At 43.8% G+C, this 18962-nt stretch overlaps 1 protein-coding gene across 1 annotated transcript in view; it reads right to left on the reverse strand.

Annotated features, from left to right (window-relative positions):
• Positions 1 to 5285: 5285 nt before the first annotated feature.
• Positions 5286 to 18962, reverse strand: part of LOC106609937 (melatonin receptor type 1A-A) — a 58905-nt gene continuing 45228 nt past the window's right edge. Inside the window, exon 2 of the mRNA XM_045722669.1 lies at positions 5286 to 7288. Within this exon, the coding sequence (XP_045578625.1) occupies positions 6420 to 7288 (869 nt within the window). The 3' untranslated portion in view covers positions 5286 to 6419. The remainder of the gene's footprint in view (positions 7289 to 18962) is intronic.

Consider the following 18962-nt stretch of genomic DNA (forward strand, 5'->3'; position numbering starts at 1 on the left):
GGTTAGTGGTGAGATCATCACACATTTATTTTGTCTCGATTCACCACGACGAACACTCCACCCACCAGGGACCAACCAGAACCGACCAGGGTCATGTTCATTAGGGCCCGCAACAGAAAATTGTAAACACATGAGCATTTCCTATTAGACCAGCTAGTCCCTTCCTTTTCAGTCCATTTTCTTCCATTCTGTGCCTGATGCACACCAGCCAGGGGAATATTTGATCCAGAGTCAGGGCCAAGCCACCCAGCAGTCATCCCACAATCAAGTCACCATGGTCAGTCACCTGCGGTTCACTTCACCCCCTTCTCCCTGGCCTGCCGAGGTGGATAGACGCTCACTGAAAAAAATAGGCAGGACAGAGCCAGGAGCAAATATAAAAAACGCCCTGCTCAAACATAATTATACAGTATTCTGGTCCCTTCCTGAAGACTCTTATAACCTCTTTTGGAACTAGGATCTACAACACAGAGTCCGTATGTAAACAAAGTGGATGTCAAATGCACAGTTCAGCTTTTCACAACCAGTGCAATTGTGGTGGTTTACGGTGCTTTTGTCTGTGGCCCACTAACCCCGCTGCCCACACACGTTAGGCAATAACAAGGACAACGGGCCGAGTCACACACAATCGAGGCGCCTATGACATTCGTCCTTAAACAAAGGCAATACTCATCACTACAAAACAAAGTAGCCTATAGCCGGCCCAGATTGAGATGCAAAAAAAGATTGATCAAAGCGGAACGATGATGAGATCTGCATTGAATAGCAATTGAAAGTGGGTATTCATTTCATGAATCCGCTTTGTTCAAGTTTATTTATCTGTAAATCTGTGTGTGACAACAGGCTGTTGGAGATTGCGCAGACTGAAAATGCACCAGCCTGAATGCACATGATGTGCTGTTCCAAGTTGTCAACGAGGGTTTCTAAGGTCATGGAAATTAGTTTAATCATTTTTGTTAATGTAATTCATGAAGGCACACTTAAATATTATCAATCACAACAAATGAGCATATCCATTATCGTAATGACCCTTCAGTTTGTGTCTGTGCCCAGCTAGCACAGTGGATCTGGGCCGATTCCGGCTGAGAGTCGGGGCACTGGGCTGAGAGTCAGACTCGGCCGACATCATATGGCTCGAGTCTGGGCCGCCTTCGGCAGTTACTTATGGCTAGGATGTGGGGATTGAACTCGGGCCAATTCCGGTGTGAGTATTCTGGCCCAAATGTATTACTTGGGGCTCGGGATGATTGGGGCTCCTCTCTGGCAGATGATTACATGGGCTGCTTTATATACAGTTGAAGTCGGAAGTTTACATACACCTTAGCCAAGTACATTTAAACTCAGTTTTTTACAATTCCTGACATTTAATCATGGTAAGAATTCCCTGTTTTAGGTCAGTTAGGATCACCACTTTATTTTAAGAATGTGAAATGTCAGAATAATATTAGAGAGAATTATTTATTTAAGCTTTTATTTCTTTCATCACATTCCCAGTGGGTCAGAAGTTTACATGCACTCAATTAGTATGTGGTAGCATTGCTTTTAAATTGTTTAACTTGGGTCAAATGTTTTGGGTAGCCTTCTGCAAGCTTCCCACAATAAGTTGGTGAATTTTGGTCAATTCCTCTTGACAGAGCTGGTGTAACTGAGTCATGTTTGTAGGCCTCCTTGCTCGCAGACGCTTTTCAGTTCTGCCCACAAATGTTCAATAGGATTGAGGTTAGGGCTTTGTGATGGCCACTCCAATACCTTGACATTGATGTCCTTAAGCCATTTTGCCACAGATTGGGGTCATTGTCCATTTGGAAGACCCATCTGCGACAAAGCTTTAACTTCCTGACTGATGTCTTGAGATGTTGCTTCAATACATACACATCATTTCCTGCCTCATGAAGTCATCTATTTTGTGAAGTGCACCAGTCCCTGCTGCTGCAAAGCACCCCCACAACATGATGCTGCCACCCTTGTGCTTCATGTTTGGGATGGTGTACTTCGGCTTGCAAGCCTCCTCCTTTTTCTTCCAAATGTAACAATGGTCGTTATTGTCAAACAGTTCTATTTTTGTTTCATCAGACCAGAGGACATTTCTCCAAAAACTATGACCTTTGTCCCCATGTGCAGCTGCAAACTGTAGTCTGGCTCTTTTATGGCGGTTTTGGAGCAGTGGCTTCTTCCTTGCTGAGCGGCCTTTCAGGTTATGTCGATATAGGACTCATTTTACTGTGGATGTAGATACTTTTGTACCTGTTTCCTCCAGCATCTTCACAAGGTCTTTTGCTGTTGTTCTGGGATAATTTTCACTTTTCGCACCAAAGTACGTTCCTCTCTAGGAGACAGAACAGGTCTCCTTCCTAAGTGGTATGACGGCTAAGTGGTCCCATGGTGTTTATACTTGCGCACTATTGTTTGTACAGATGAACATGGCGTTTGGAAATTGTACCCAAGGATGAACCAGACTTGTGGAGGTCTACAGTTTTTTTTCTGATGTCTTGGCTGATTTCTGAGATTTGCCCATGATGTTAAGCAAAGAGGCACTTAGTTTGAAGGTAGGCCTTGAAATACATCCACAGGTACACCTCCAATTGACTCAAATGATGTCAATTAGCCTATCAGAAGCTTCTAAAACCATGACATAATTTTCTGGAATTTTCCAAGCTGTTTAAAGGCACAGTCAACTTTGTGTATGTAAACTTCTGACCCACTGGAATTTTGATACAGTGAATTATAAGTGAAATAATCTGTCTGTAAACAATTGTTGGAAAAATGACTTGTGTCATGCACAAGGTAGATGTCCTAACCAACTAGCCAAAACTATAGTTTGTTAACAAGAAATGTGTGGAGTGGTTGAAAAATGAGTTTTAATGACTCCAACATAAGTGTATGTAAACTTCTGACTTTGATTGTAATTAACATTTCGTTATTAATTTTTCCATATTTTCTAATTGTTTCTGTGATCAAAAAATACAATTAACATTTAAATGAAATTCTTTAAGAGTCCTGTGTAGTATTTTAGTATTTTGATACTTTGTGCAAGGCAATTGATAAGCATCTAAAACTTTGTGGATGGAGCCTCTCGAGTGGTGCAGAGGTCTAAGACACTGCATCACAGTACAAACTGCATTGCTACAGATGCTGGTTCGAGACCCATGAGGCGACGTACAATTGGCCCAGCGTCGTCCGAGTAAGGGGAGGGTTTGGCTGGTCGGGATGTCCTTGTCCCATCACGCAGTAGCGACTCCTGTGGCGGGCCAGGCGGTCACCATGGTGTTTCCTTCGACACAAAATGTATTTTTTTGTGGATGGGTATAATTTGTATGTATGAAATGTATAATCTTAATATTTAAAATTACTAAATCGGGTAATTTTTATACATTTACTTTAATTTGCATTGGGCCGCTTCTGGGTGGATTCTGGTAAGATGCCGGCAAAGTCGGCTGAATTCCGGCAAATGGAAATGGATTCTGGGCAGTCATTCATTTTGGTTCCGGGCTGAGTCCGACACAATTCCGTGCCGATTCAATCAGTTCCAGCCCCCCAGAAGAGGGGCCGATTCCTCATTGCTAGCATAGTGTGTGTTAGTGCGAATGGGCCGTTGCCCCAGTAGAGAGAGTGCAACGTTTTAGCAGCAGGTAACAGACTGACTAGATAGCCAATTCAAAACATAACTTGTAGTAGTTATCTCTCTAGTTAACAATAGCTAACTAAGCATTAAGGTTATTATCGCCTTTCCATCGGCACAGTAGATAGCCTAAATAAATTGTCAACCGTTGGAATGCTGGGATTACCCTCTATCAAACTGTAGCCATGTAATTGCGACAATGTCAAAAATATTCTAAGAATAGCCTAACTGACAAATAACTTGCTGTGCACAGATCTCCCCTCAAACACGAACCTTTGAGACGGATATATAAACAGGTCTAGCTAGATACCTTGCTTTGAAGTAGCCTACCTTATCCATTTGATCTCTGATTCATTGAATGAGGGAATAATTTTATAAAGACAAAAGTATTTCATTGTAATGTTGCAATATTTTATATCAAGGTGTGGCAACCATCCTCCAGGATAGCTGCTGGGGGTGCAGGCTTTCGTTCAGGCACTGGTCTAACCAAATTGTACACTAAACATCAGCTGCTCAACAGGACCTTGATAAGCAGCCTTGGGTGTTTCAGGGCTGGATCAAAAGCCAAGCCTGCACACCCAGAAGCTCTCCAGATGGAGGGTTGACCACATGTTGACATCAAGGTTAAGTGCCTTGATCAAGGGCACAACGGCAGATGACGGTAGACCTGCATGGGATCAGTAAAAGCAGCTTTCCAGTGTCAATAATGCTTTAGTTTTTAATGTAGGCTATAATAATAGTCATGGAAATGTGGTTAAAGGTAAAGGTAAAATTTGTATAATCACTTAAAAGTGAATAATCAAAGGTCTCTATAGCTTTATAGCATTTGTGAATTGTTGAACTAGTCTAATGGACCGAAATGGAAAAGACAGCTCCTGCACTTATTTCATCCGAAGTCAAACACTATTTCCGGCTAGTTGTTATAGAGTCCTGGGCCCAGGAAGTGTATTCAAATGTTTGTAGGAAAAATCTTGTTTGTTAGAATACCTGAAAGCTATCAAATTTATATAATTAACAGTGGTAAACAAATGTACTTATGTCATGAGAGATAGTGAATTCAAATAGACTAGAATCCAAACTGATATAGTTCGTTTTACCATTAAAAAAATTGAATTCCAGCCAGGATAGATATCTAGTTGATTTACAGCTACTGTTAGTGATTGAGCCTTTGCATGGGCCAGGTCGAATCACATATTACCTGAGCAGATTTGTAGCTTTGTAGATTTGTAGCACTGTCGATCTCTGGTTCTGTGCCAAAAAATAGGGTTGTGGAGCCAGGACATCAGCCAAGTCTGTGGACATCAATTAACGTTGCGCATCGATACAGCCCCAGCCTGAGAGAGATTGGTTTGTTTTCTAATGGCAATGAAAGTGTATTCAGTGGGTTTGAAAGTGTATTTATCTTAGCGAGCGTCGTCTGACAAAGGCTTTCTTCAAATATGTCATAAGGAAACTGCTGAGCGGTGAAAATGTACTGGCTGATAGCAAGGTAATCCATTTTACCCAACTGTCTTTACTAAGTATATTTCCGTATGTATCAATATAACGAAAGAAATTTCCAAGAAAATATATATTTTTTAAAGATTACATTGGATTTGAACAAACTGAACTGCAATATGTGTGTGCTCGTGTTCTGTTGTGCTGTACTGAAATAGGAGCACCCATGTCTGCATTTGATCCTTTATTTTGCATATGAATGATTCTTCAGATCCATGCATGCAAAGAGCTCACAGAGAGAGAGAGAAAAGACAGAAAGGGAATGAGAAGTGAGGGAGAAAGAAATCCCACACTTACAAAACATATTTATTCCACCGAATGATGGGAACAGTTCTGCAGGGCATCGTGAAACAGCAGCAATCCAAACATATTGCTTCCTCTTCCAAAGGAAGGAGTGTAACAGTGTCACAGCCCAACAAAAATTATCATTAACATCGGTAAAATCTGTAATACACTTTTGGTTATGTTTGTGACCAGACATTGCAGAAATGTTCTGGCTTTCACGGCATGATATATTTGTAGGTTTGCAAAATTCAGGTAACTCCACAAATGTTCCCAGTTTTCCGTAAATCTTGGTTGAAGGGGTCCTGCTTATTCCCTCCTGATTCTGGGAATATTCCAACTGAGATTTCTGAAAAACCCAGGAATTTTTGCAACCCTAGTCATTTTCTTTCATCGGATTATCGATGTTGGTGAGATGAACCTGATATATATTCCTGTATATCTATATAACATATACTTCATACAAAATAAAAACATATAATATGTCTTACATAGAGTCACTGTTATCATCACTGTAAACATGAAAACAAAAGTACATTATATCTTTTTTAGGTATCGAAAAAATGAACAAAAGTGATTTTTGCAAAAGACAAAGGTACATTTTCCCCATTTCGCTTTGATTGTATAGAGGTGAAGATAGCACAGATCACGGACAGTTCAGAAAGTGGAAGCTGTTTTGTTTTTGTATTTGGTAATTGTTCTCTGTTCACTTGTATTTTTTTAACTAATTTAACTATTTTATGTCACATCGGTTCCCTTAACCCCCCCCTCCCCCTTTGTTCATGTGTGTGTCTGTGTGTTAGTATCACCCAGTCCCAAAATCGCTCCCTACCCCTTCCCCTGGGCTCCTTAACCCCTCCGATGTTTATAGATCTGCAATGTACTGGATCGGTACAAGGAGCGAAATGGTGAAGCTTGAGCTTCCGCCATATTGCTTGTTTCCACTTTACAGATGTATAGACATCGAAGGGTTCGCGCCATGGGGGAGGGGTAGGGAGGACACTGGGACCAGCTGGTCCTCTCACACCGACTCCACCTTGACTTGGTTGTTGTTGGTGATGAGCGGCGACGGCTTGCTCTTGAGCCGCTCGGCCGCGTCGTTGGAGCTGCCGTGGAAGAAGATTTGCGCCGTGCACACCGACACCACGATGCGCTTGTACTCACGCCGGAAGTTCTGGTTGAGCATCCCGTACACGATGGCATTAAGGCAGCTGTTGAAGTAGGCCATGAAGTAGCTCGCCACGAAGAGCCACTCGGGGATGAGAGGCACCACCACCTCTGGGTTGATGGCCACCGCCAGCCCGATGAAGTTGAGCGGTGCCCAGCACACGGCGAACAGCACAAACACCACGAACATAGTCACGAAGTTCCTCACGTCGTTTGGCGTCAGTTTCGGTCTATTGTCCGGTTTGACCCGTCGCCTAACTTGAATGACCAGGATCCAGATCCTCAGGTAGCAGTAGGTGACGATCATGATCGGTAGGATGAAGTGGAAAAAGACCACGGCGATGGTGTACGCCGAACTCGCCGACTGCTCGAACGTACACGAATACACCCTGGGGTCATACTGCAACGAACCCACGAAGAGATTCGGCACGATGGCCACAATGGTCAACGCCCAGATGAGTAGGACGTAACACACTGAGTTCTTGTCACTGTACAGCTTGTCGTACTTAAGGCTGTGACATATATAACAGTAGCGGTTGATGGCAATGCCGGTGATGTTGAAGATGGAGCCAATGACGCTGACGCCCATGAGAAAACCACTGATCTGGCAGTGGACATAGCCCAGGTTCCAGCCTTTGTGGAAGATGGAGGTGAGGACCAGAGGGTAGGGGTAGATGGCAACCACTAGGTCGGCCACGGCCAGGCTTACCACAAAGATGTTGCCTGGAGACACAGAGAGAGAGAGAGAGATTGAGAGCATAGAGAGAGAGAGGGAGAGAGAGAGAGCATAGAGAGAGAACATAGATAGAGAAAGAACATATAGATAAGGAGAGAGAAAACAAAGACCATGGCAATTAGTAAATATTCTATACTTTCACAATGAGCACAATCAAAGTCATCAAGACAAACACAATGTTAATGTCACTGAATAAGTGGCTGAATGGACGGACAGGTAATTGGGTTTCGGTTCTTTCAGCCAGCGAGGGTTGACTAATTTATTTACATTTACCATTTTGCATACCTCACTACACAGCAATCTGCTTCAAGGCTACTACTTTGACAACTAGGTGCTTATGATGAGAGAAAAACAATGCCTTTGAATCTGCATATGCTTGTGTAAATGTGTATGTCATTGTGTGTTTGTGTGTGTGTTTCTTTGTTTGTTTCTTAGTTAGGGACCGTCAATAAATTACACAATGTCAATGAGACAATATTTTCATGTTGCACACCTTTAGGTTCTCATTAAATTCTTTCAATATTTGTATATGAATTTCTACAATTTATAGTTGTTTTAAGGTTTTTAAGTCATTGAAATTTAGAGCTACTGGAATTTTAACATATTCTCCATGTATATGTGTAATTTACTGATAGTCCCTAACTAGCCCCATATGGATATCCAAAGTCAACCCACATTTACCACAGACATTACGATTGGGTCGCGTGCAGCAAAGATGGTGGATAAATTAAGATAGTTCACCCAGGCCGTTAGCTATTGAAAAAATAAATTACGTTCCAGTCTACTTAATTGGGTGTGTCTCCCATAGACACCAATGCAATAGCAGCTGGGTCTGGTCTATTTAGTTCATTGACTTTCACTGAACCAAAACATTTTACAAAATAAACAGCAAGTGTGGTGTCTCGCTTCATCTTCCGTCTCTAGCGTACACCTGCACTCTGAATTCATAATTACTTGTGTGCTGCCAGCTGTGGGCATGTGGACAGGGTTGAAAGTTTGAAACCAACCCAACCTTCATTTTCGTTGTGATGCAGTCACGACTACCACAAGTCTCACAAAAATACATTTTGGACAAGACTGACTGTATGACCAAAATTATCCTATTTACATTTTGTAGTCAGTTATGACAGTATAATAAATGTTTCGGACTCATATTGAGCTAGATCAGGGTCATAGACTGTTTCTTGGTAGTCTTAAACAAATCTACTCTGAAGCACAAGTATAAACCTCACACACATGGTTATGTGCAACAACAAAAAAGAAGAAGCCTGAACCATGGCACATATACAGTTGAAATGTATTCAATTTTGAGTTTGCATCCCAATATTTCACTTTATATACACCACAGAAGATTGAAATATAACAAAACCATTTGACATAGAAACATCATATGTTTCTTTTTTATAATCTTTATTAATTATGAAATTATTAACATTCCAGCGATGAGACAAAAGAGGGCGCATTTGGTCATTGACTGCAGGAAAGGGCTACAGATCCTTTTTCAAGTAAAGTGAGTGCATGACATGCCACTTCACACAGAGAAGGAGGACGAGAACAAATCTCTCATTATATTCTGACAGGGCCACACTCAGGCTTGCACACGCAAAAACACATGCAAGCACGCTAGTTAGTTCCAAGTTTGCTTTAATTATGCAAAGTCAGTATTTTTCTCCGCGTTTGTCCGGCAGATCTTCTGAAGGGTGAAATTGTATGCGTAAAGGAAAAGTTCAAATTTACTCAATCAGGAAGTTAACAGCTTTACAGTACCTACAGTACTGTATGTGTGTCATAAACCTGGTCCTGTTAGTGAGGAGTTCCTCATGTGTCAGACGTGACCTAAAAATAAACACAGCATAGTACTACGCTTCTACAACTCGCTACAACGACTCGTTACAACAACATTGCAGTAGTGTTGAAGTATCGTCTTTCCACACACATCACTCTTTGACTTCCAGCTACGATCTATCACAGATCAGTTCCCAGACACCTTTGGGAAATGTGTCAGTCTCTCCGGGACGCCGGTGGCACAGACACATAAGCACAACAAAACCCAGGTCTGCCCGGCGCCTTCCCTCTCTTTCTGTCCCCCCCCACACATAGCATACCAGACATTCTTTCATGGCCGAAGACCTTTCCTGCAATAAATTAAGCTTCGTCCTCCTGGATCTGTCATCCAGGAGCCCTCTAAGAGGATATTGTGCACTTGCTATTATCACGATTAGCAGGACGAAGAAACTTAACAAAAGGTCTGGCGGCTAAAACAAAGAGATGTTTCTCAAGCTATGTGGTGAGAGCTTACGGGTGGAGACAGTAAGGGCCAAGGAGTTCGTCTTTAAGACCTATAAGACCAGGATTGCACTACCCCTCAACGTGAGACCCGCTAAAGCAAAGCTGGGGCCAGGGTTTAGGCTATTTGAGCTGCTTGGAGTGTTAATACAGAGCCTAGACCTTGACAAGGTTGTGAGACAGAGCCCTACGGGCAGCTCGGCTGGCTTTCAAGTGCCCTGAGGCTTGGCTTCTATCAGCTCGTCACCGTGGAGGCTAGACCCGGTGATTGACACACCACTCAAAGTATTAATTTAGCTTAAGGGGAGATACAGCCCAGCTCTTCCAAGTTTTCATTTTCATTCACTTGCCACCAACTTTGATAAGGATTTATGCATGAGGGAATCCCCTCTGGTCTTTTTCTTCGGCAGGCAGTGGACATTTTTGCAATGGAGCAGCATGGATAAGATACCTTCAATACCTCGAGCGACATGCCCTTTTTTAAGGACAGCAGGTAGAGCGAGTCAGAGTGAGTCCAAGCACGTCAGCGGTGGCCAACTGTAGCCTCACGGTTACGCTCTGCTAATGAGGTGGGAATTTTAACGCCTAGAGTCAATGTATAAACTCCGCAACTTGACGGTCAGCGAGGCACCAAGGTCGAAGTGTCAGCGGAGAAGGTTACAAGGGCCCTAACTCTATTGCCCCGGCACTGTATTATGCATAGGCTAGCTAGCTGTTAAAAAGTAATCTATGATAATGTATGGCAGCGGTGTCACGTGTGCTCCCTCTCCGGCCTCTAGGTCACCAGGCTGCTCGTTATGGCGCACACCTGTCACCATCGTTACGCTCACTTGCACGTCATCAGACTCACCTGGACTCCATCACCTCCCTGATTACCTTCCCTATATATTTTACGTTTACATTTTAGTCATTTAGCAGACGCCCTTATCCAGAGCGACTTACAGTAGTGAATACATTTCATTTCATGCATTTAAAAAAATATATATATTTTTTTTTTGTACTTTTTTTGTATATATTGTATATATGTCACTCCCTTTGGTTCCTTCCCCAGGCGTTATTGTTTCTGTTCCATGTCTGTGCGTTATTTGTGTTACGTGTTGGTTTCATTTATTTATTAAAACACTCACTCCCTGAACTTGCTTCCAGACTCTCAGCACACATTGTTACAGAATAACGCCTCACCTAAGGGAAGCATCAGGGAGTGTTTTTTTTTGTTTTGTGTGTCAGTGGGAATGACGTCAGGTCCGGAAGCCGCTACTGGCTCTCATGCCTCAGTCAGATCGCTAGTCTCCCCTGCCTCAGCCGGCTCGTCGGGCTTTCATGCCTTCGCCTGATCGCCTGGCTCCCCTGCTTCCACCGGCTCTTTAGGCTGTCATGCCTCAGCCGGTCTGTCAGGTTCCCGCGTCCCAGCCGGCGACAGGTTCCCGGGCATCAGCAGGGGTGACCGATCCGCTCCTGATCCCCGGGATCGTCGGCGTCCTGTGGCTGGAGCCGAACGCGCCGGGGAGGGGGTACCGTCACGTATAATCTCTCTCCGGTGCTCTAGGTCACCATGCTCCCGCGTCTCAGCCGGATTGACAGGTTTCCTGCGCCTCAGTAGAGGTGACCGGTCCACTCCTGATCCCCGGGATTGTCATTTTAGTCGGTGTCCTGCGGCAGGAGCCACACGTCGGAGAGGGGGTACTTGAACGTGTGCTCCCTCTCCGGCCTCTAGGTCACCAAGCTGCTCATTATGGCACACACCTGTCACCATCGTTGCGCGCACCTGCGCGTCATCAAACTCACCTGGACTCCATTACCACCCTGATTACCTTTCCTATATATGTCACTCCCTTTGGTTCCTTCCCCAGGCATTATTGTTTCTGTTCCTGGGTCATGTCTGTGCGTTGTTTGTGTTACCCGTTGGTTTCATTTATTTATTAAAACACTCCCTCCCTGAACTTGCTTCCCGACTTGAAAGTTGTAATCGTAAAATGCACAAGGTGCAATTTCAAAATTGGCTAGTGCATCAGCAGTTTTCCTCTTGTCCAGTCAGTCATTGTAGAGAGAGCTATTTATAACTTGTCAGAAATGCCCAGTTGATCAACTAGCCCATGTCATCTGTTGTTTTGATTTTGTTGTAAACTTTGAGTCACTCAGATATCACATGAACATACATAAGACATAAATGTGTAAAATTGCAGGGAATTAGCTTAAAAACAGCAAAACGAGAGTGGTGTGAACAGTGTCATGAACAGTGCTTGTACACATAAAACATAGATGTTGGTGAATGCACATCTGACATTCATGAATTGCAACTTCACATTTAATGTTCACCTTCTGTACTTGGGCATCGATAAAATGGTTAATAATTCAAGTGTTTCTTTCACAAAAGTAATGTGGTAACACTGGCTTATTAAGTCAATAATGATGTTGCAAAATTGATATGCGTCACAGATGGGCATGGAGTGTATTTAGTAGGGACTAGTTGGAATTAACCCAAAATAACCCACCGCTACCATCAGCACAACAAAGATAAAATATGATGGCTCCAAACAAAAAAAACCTTTGTGACATTGTTGGATTTGCAGATATTGTGTTTATGAATGAGGGCTGGTGACAGGCATGGATGATGACGCCCGCCTCTCCAGAGTTAATCTGTTCTCTCCTCTCTACTAAGGCTATTTCAAGAGCGTACCATAAAACAAACGGCTTAGAAATGAAAAATGGCCAGCCCCAGAAATGCATGGTGAAGCAATCTGTTAACGCAAGCAGTGTAGAGTATCAGCGAGATCACATCAGATATTACTTAAATATTCTGTCCAGGTCCCCAGGACGTCAGGAGACGCCTTCAATACCATCCACTAGAGGCAACGTGAGTGTCACGACTTCTGCTGAAGTCGATGTCCCTCCTTGTTCGGGTGGTGCTCGGCGGTTGACATCACCGGTCTTCTAGCAATCATTGATCCGTTTTTCATTTTCCATTGGTTTTGTCTTGTCTTCCTACACACCTGGTTCCAATCCAATTCATTACATGCTGTGTATTTAACCCTCTGTTTCCCCTCATGTCCTTGTCGGAGATTATTTGTGGTTATGTGTTTGTGTATAGGTGTGCGACGGGTATGTTTACCCATGTTTATTTTTATGTACATTGGTTTCTTGGAGTTTGTTTTATAATAATTAAACTACTCCAGTTACACTAAGTTGGTTTCTCCTGCGCCTGACTTCCCTGCCACCTGCACACACGACAATGACAGTGAGCATGTATTACCATCAAGTAGGCACATGGCTCCGAGGATCACAGGTTCAATCCCAGTGCTATGTTCTGGTTATTATTTTTTGTATTTTAGCCTTAAACCAAACCTTAACCCTTGCCTTAACCAGTCAGAATAATTTGGTAGATTTGGGCTTGCCTGCCTGGTTTATTCTTTCTCTCTCTCGCTCTCTGGGCATAAGCAGATTCTGCAATTACAATCAATACAAAGCAACACAACCTTATAGAACATATAAACGCAATATGTTATCCTATATGCAATATGTAAACATTTGGCGTAAGACCAATTCACACCAGCAGACATAACAAAGCAAAATATGAACCAATACAAAGCAACCATGGAATACACAAGACGTCCACAAAAGACAACACAGACAAAATAAATCCTACAATTCGAGACAGTATAAATGAAAGCTGATTCTGCAGTAAGCTACCGCACTTGAACTGTCATTGCCACCAGTTAATAAATCACAGGAGTCAAGAGCTATCATACGAGGCGGACGAGAAGAAAGAACCCGACTGCAGTCCCAAGAGATTCACATTACCACAGATATGTCATGGCCCTTACCTAACTCTTGACATTTCGGAGAGTGCTTTTGACTTGTTCCATCTGGGATTCTGTCTCTTTTTCTCTCAGACAAGGGTGCAGCTTTTGGCATAAGATGTCTTGCAGACAGACTGTCAGAGAGAACTCTTCAGACGAGTGAGTTTTTAATTCTGTGCACATTTACATTTTGCTAAGTGCAACAAAGTACTTTTATGGGTGCTTGAAGACCTCAGGAACTGACTTTCACTGTTATATTCATGGAAATCAGAAAACAATTGTCAAGTTCTTCCAATTCCCTATTTATTTATCTTAGTGTTCGGCACAGTAAGACGAATCCTAGAGTGTGATAGTGCTGTGGTTTAACAATACTCAGATAGACTTGAGTCAACTGAATCCCACATTGCACCTACTCACAAAACATGCCACAAAAAATGTCCACCAAAGTTGCCCATCCTCCCTAGTTCACGATCTCATTCTCAATTTGCCAGGCTGCTAGTCAATTTTTACGGACCGCTAGACCACAGCGTGTCGTGGCTTTGAGGATCATAAGCTGTGCATGTACCTGTCCGGCGCACTCACTGTCTCTCCTCAGGAAGCTGAGGAAGCCTCGACGACAAAACACCATGGGTGGTGTCACACTGGATGTCAACATAGCCCACACAGCTGGTGGCACGAAGCGAGATGACAGGACCAGCCATGTTGGTCGTGGAGCCAGACAGAACCCCCCTGGGCGGAGTTGTTCGCTGTCATGTTGTCACTCCAATTAAGCCATCCTTCATTCGTGAAGTTTTGCCGTCTCCAATGTTAATTGCAACCTCTCCTCCAAAAACATAGACGGAAAACATCAAACCTGTGGACGGGCGCTAGTTAAGATATCGTATTTGTTCATACCTGAACTGAGTGACAAAGGCTGTTTGTGTCACCGTTCTAGATGTAGCACTGACCTGCAGGTTTAACAACCCCAGACAAGATATTCAATGTGTCATTATGACAGAGAAATTACGATTCAGTCCAACACGAGGATCTGAAAAGCTACGTTTTAGGCTAGCTAGATGTTAGGATGTACAGTCACTGACTGCTACACAATAACACATTAGCTGCATAATTTTCTCAAACACTCATCTTGCTTCTAGTTCTGAGCGATTAGTGCTTTTTGAGGTTAGTTCAGTTTCTGTTCAATTACTCTTTTTTTAAATGTTGATTATATGATTATATGGGTTGAAAACTGTAACAGTTCTTCAAAGTAAATAAGGCATACTTTTATGACTGCTGAATATCAAAAATGAACAAAATAGAATTAAAATCATTGAACAGGTGTCGGTCAATTAGTTGTAAAAAAATGAATATTAACGAAATTAATCGCTTAGCACTACTTGCTTCACATGGGGCCCTGGCCTGTTGTGTAAGGGCTACTGTACTTGAGGCCCTGAGGGGGGTGTGGGTTGGGTAAGCCATGTGGGTCACGGCTTGTCATAGCCCCGGGCACCACTGCACCATGCCTCAGCTGCTCACAAAATCAAAGCGTATGTCACATGCGCCGAATACAACCTTACAGTGAAATATTTACTTACAAGCCCTTAACCAATAATGCTTTAAGAAGTTTTAAGATTTAAAAAAAAGTGTTAAGTAGAAAATAAAAGTAACAAATAATTAAACAGCAGCAGTAAAATAACAATAGCGAGACTATATACGGGGGAACCGGTACAGAGTCAATGTGTGGGGGCACCGGTTAGTCAAGGTAATTGAGGTAATATGTACATGTAGGTAGAGTTAAAGTGACTATGCATAGATAATAAACAGAAAGTAGCAGCAGCGTAAAAGAAGGGTCTGGGTAGCCCTTTGATTAGCTGTTCAGGAGTCTTATGGCTTGTGGGTAGAAGCTGTTTAGAAGCATTTTGGACATAGACTTGGCATTCCGGTACCGCTTGCCATGCGGAAGCAGAGAGAACAGTCTATGACTGGGGTGGCTGGAGTCAAACAACTTTTAGGGCCTTTCTCTGACACTGCCTGGTATATAGGCCCTGGATGGCAGGAATCTTGGCCCCAGTGATGTACTGGTCCTTACACACTACCCTCTGTAGTGCCTTGCAGTCAGAGGCCGAGCAGTTGCCATACCAGGCAGTGTTGCAACCAGTCAGGATGTTCTCGATGGTGCAGCTGTAGAACCTTTTGAGGAACTGAGGACCCATGCCAAATCTTTCAGTCTCCTGAGGGGGAATAGGCTTTGTCATGCCCTTTTCACGACTGTCTTAGTGTTTTTGGACCATGACAGTTTGTTGGTGATGTGGACACCAAGGAACTTGAAGCTCTCAACCTGCTCCACTGCAGCCCCATCGATGAGAATGGGGGCGTGCTTGGTCCTCCTTTTCCTGTAGTCCCCAATCATCTCCTTTGTCTTGATCATGTTGAGGGAGAGGTTGTTGTCCTCGTACCACATGGCCAGGTCTCTGACCTCCTCCCTACAGGCTGTCTCATTGTTATTGGTGATCAGGCCTAGCACTGTTGTGTCATCGGCAAACTTGATGATGGTGTTGGAGTCATGCCTGGCCATGCAGTCATGAGTGAACAGGGAGTACAGGAGGGGACTGAGTGAGCACCCCTGAGGGGCCCCCGTGTTGAGGATCAGCGTAGCGGATGTGTTGTTACCTACCCTTACCACCTGGGGGCGGCCTGTCAGGAAGTCCAGGATCCAGTTGCAGAGGGAGGTGTTTTGTCCCAGGGTCCTTAGCTTAGTGATGAGCTTTGCGGGTACTATGGTGTTGAACGCTGAGTTGTGGTCAATGAATAGCATTCTCACATAGGGGTTCCTTTTGTCCAGGTGTGAAAGGGCAGAGTTGAGTGCAATAGCGATTGCATCATCTGTGGGTCTGTTAGGTCAGTAGACAAATTGGACTGGGTCTAGGGTTTCTGGGATAATGGTGTTGATGTGAGCCATGACCAGCCTTTCAAAGCACTTCATGGCTACAGACGTGAGTGCTACGGGTCGGTAGTCATTTAGGCAGGTAACCTAAGTGTTCTTGGGCACAGGTACTATCGTGGTCTGCTTGAAACATGTTGGTATTACAGACTCAGTCAGGGACAGGTTGAAAATGTCAGTGAAGACACTTGCCAGTTGGTAAGCGCATGCTCGGAGTACACGTCCCGGTAACCCGTCTGGCCCTGCGGCCTTGTGAATGTTGACCTGTTTAAAAGTCTTACTCAGATTGGCTACGGAGAGCGTGATCACACAGTCATCCAGAACAGCTGATGCTCTCATGTATGCTTCAGGGTTACTTGCCTCGAAACGAGCATAGAAGTAATTTACCTTGTCTGGAGGCTCGCGTCACTGGGCAGCTCGTGGCTGTGCTTCCCTTTGTAGTCTGTAATAGTTTCCAAGCCCTGCCACATCTGACGAGTGTCGGAGCCGGTGTAGTATGATTCAATCTTAGTCCTGTATTGACACTTTGCCTGTTTGATGGTTCATCGGAGATCATAGCAGGATTTCTTATAAGCTTCCGGGTTAGAGTCCCGCTCCTTGATGGAGGGCGAGGGAGAGTATTGTACGTGTCTCTGTGTGTGGAGTAAAAGTGGTCTGTAGTTCTTTTTCCTCTGGTTGCACATTTTAACATGCTAATAGAAATGAGGTAAAACGGATTTCAGTTTCCCTTTATTAAAGTCCCCGGCCACTAGGAGGGCCACCTCTGGATTGTTTGCTTATGACCGTATACAGGTCATTGAGTGCGGTCTTAGTGCCAGCATTGATTTGTGGTGGTACAAAGACAGCTTTCAAAAATACAGATGAAAACTCTCTTAGTAAATAGTCGAGCAAAACCTCGTATACCAGCTGTTTACAAATATACATAGACCGCCACCCCTTGTCTTACCAGAGGCCGCTGTTCTATCCTGACGAAAGAGCTTAACACCTGCCAGCTGTATGTTATTCATGTCGTCGTTAAGCCACGACTCGTGAAAAATAAGATATTACAGTTTTTAATGTCCCGTTGGTAGGATATATGTGATCGTAGTTCTTCTATTTTATTATCGATTGATTGTACGTTGGCTAATAGAACCGATGGTAAAGGTAGATTACCCTCTCGTCGACGGATCCTTACAAGGTACCCGGACCTTTGTCCCCGATGTCCCTGTCTCTTTCTCTTGTGAATGACAGGCATGAGGGCCATGTCGGGTGTCTGAAGTAAATCCTTCCCGTTTGACTCGTTGAAGAAAAAGTATTCCTTCAGTACGGGGTGAGTAATCGCTATCCTGATATCTAGAAGCTCTCGGCAGAAACATTATGTACAAAATAAGTTACAAATAACGCGAAAAAACATACAACGGGATTGTAAAACGGCAGCCATCTCCTTTGGCGCCATTCTATATTTTTTCATAGATCCACCATCAGATACAGTAGTAAGAGAAAAATATATCCACAGAACCACGCCCCCACTGTGCGCTAGAGAAAAGGATGTCAAAGCGCAAGGCTGCCCGTTTCTGGATCCATACTGAGTGGGATCGCAAATAAAAACCCATTCGGTCCTAAATTCCAATCCCATCAACCCTTTTTCTGCAGTTAAATATCAGAGGATCAAAGCGATTTCCGTGTCCCACCAGAGGTCCACTGTAATGATGGCCACCACATCAGGAGTATCACAGGAGTGTTGGCACCTGCCCGGGTGCTTTGGGCAAGCCCCAGGGGCCAACTCCATTATTTTCTAAAGGGGCCTTTGATTTTCAGCTTTGTAGCATAAGGATACAGGCCAGGGATGGCCTAGCAGCAGGAATCAAAGTGTTGTCCATAGCCAACACACAGTGCCACAGTGCGATTATCACCTTCTCTCCACCTCCAATTAGACTCCCAGGTGAATTTGTTTTGAGTGGGTGCGTGAGTTTTGATTTGTAGAGGCAAGCCTGGGCACGGCACAGTAGGGGACTGATGAGGTGACTCAGATAGGGGGGAAACAGACTGAAAGTTCAGCCAGGACACAAGGATTACAGGAAACGAGCGTGGGAGAGGTCTTAGTTGTTAGTGATTCTGGGGCTATTCTCAATTATTTTTTTCTCAAGGAATGCTAGGTGGCTAACAGGCTAATCAAACCATATATTGCAGTCAAATCCCATTAGGTGGTGGAACGCGAACACCAATTAAGAAAAATGGACAGAAAACCCATAGCGTCGTGATATACAAAACTAGACGTTGAACTGACATCTGAGCCCAGTGGGTTTCCTGCATATAGGAAACCAATTATGCAGGGTTTGGGCTCCATTTTGCAATTACTAGCAAGGGTTCGAACCGGTTCAGGAAACAGAACTGAAAACCTCAAAATTAAATTTGAGAAACAGAATCAGAACCGGGAATGAAAGTGATCTATAATGTGCCGGCACAAAACCGTTATTTTAAAAGCATGGTAACCAGTTAATAACTCTCTTTTACGTTCTGGGCATTTTTTTCCAGTCCCATAAAAAAACGCACAAAGCACGTATGCAAAGCCCTCACTCTGTCACTCAGAAACATATTCCAGTGTCTGCTTGCCAGCTGAAAATCTATTCCAGTGCATGTGTAGGCTACCTACTCCTGCCCCTCCAAAGCACAGGCTAC

This window comes from Salmo salar, chromosome ssa08 (assembly GCF_905237065.1).
Source record: "Salmo salar chromosome ssa08, Ssal_v3.1, whole genome shotgun sequence".
NCBI lineage: Eukaryota > Metazoa > Chordata > Actinopteri > Salmoniformes > Salmonidae > Salmo > Salmo salar.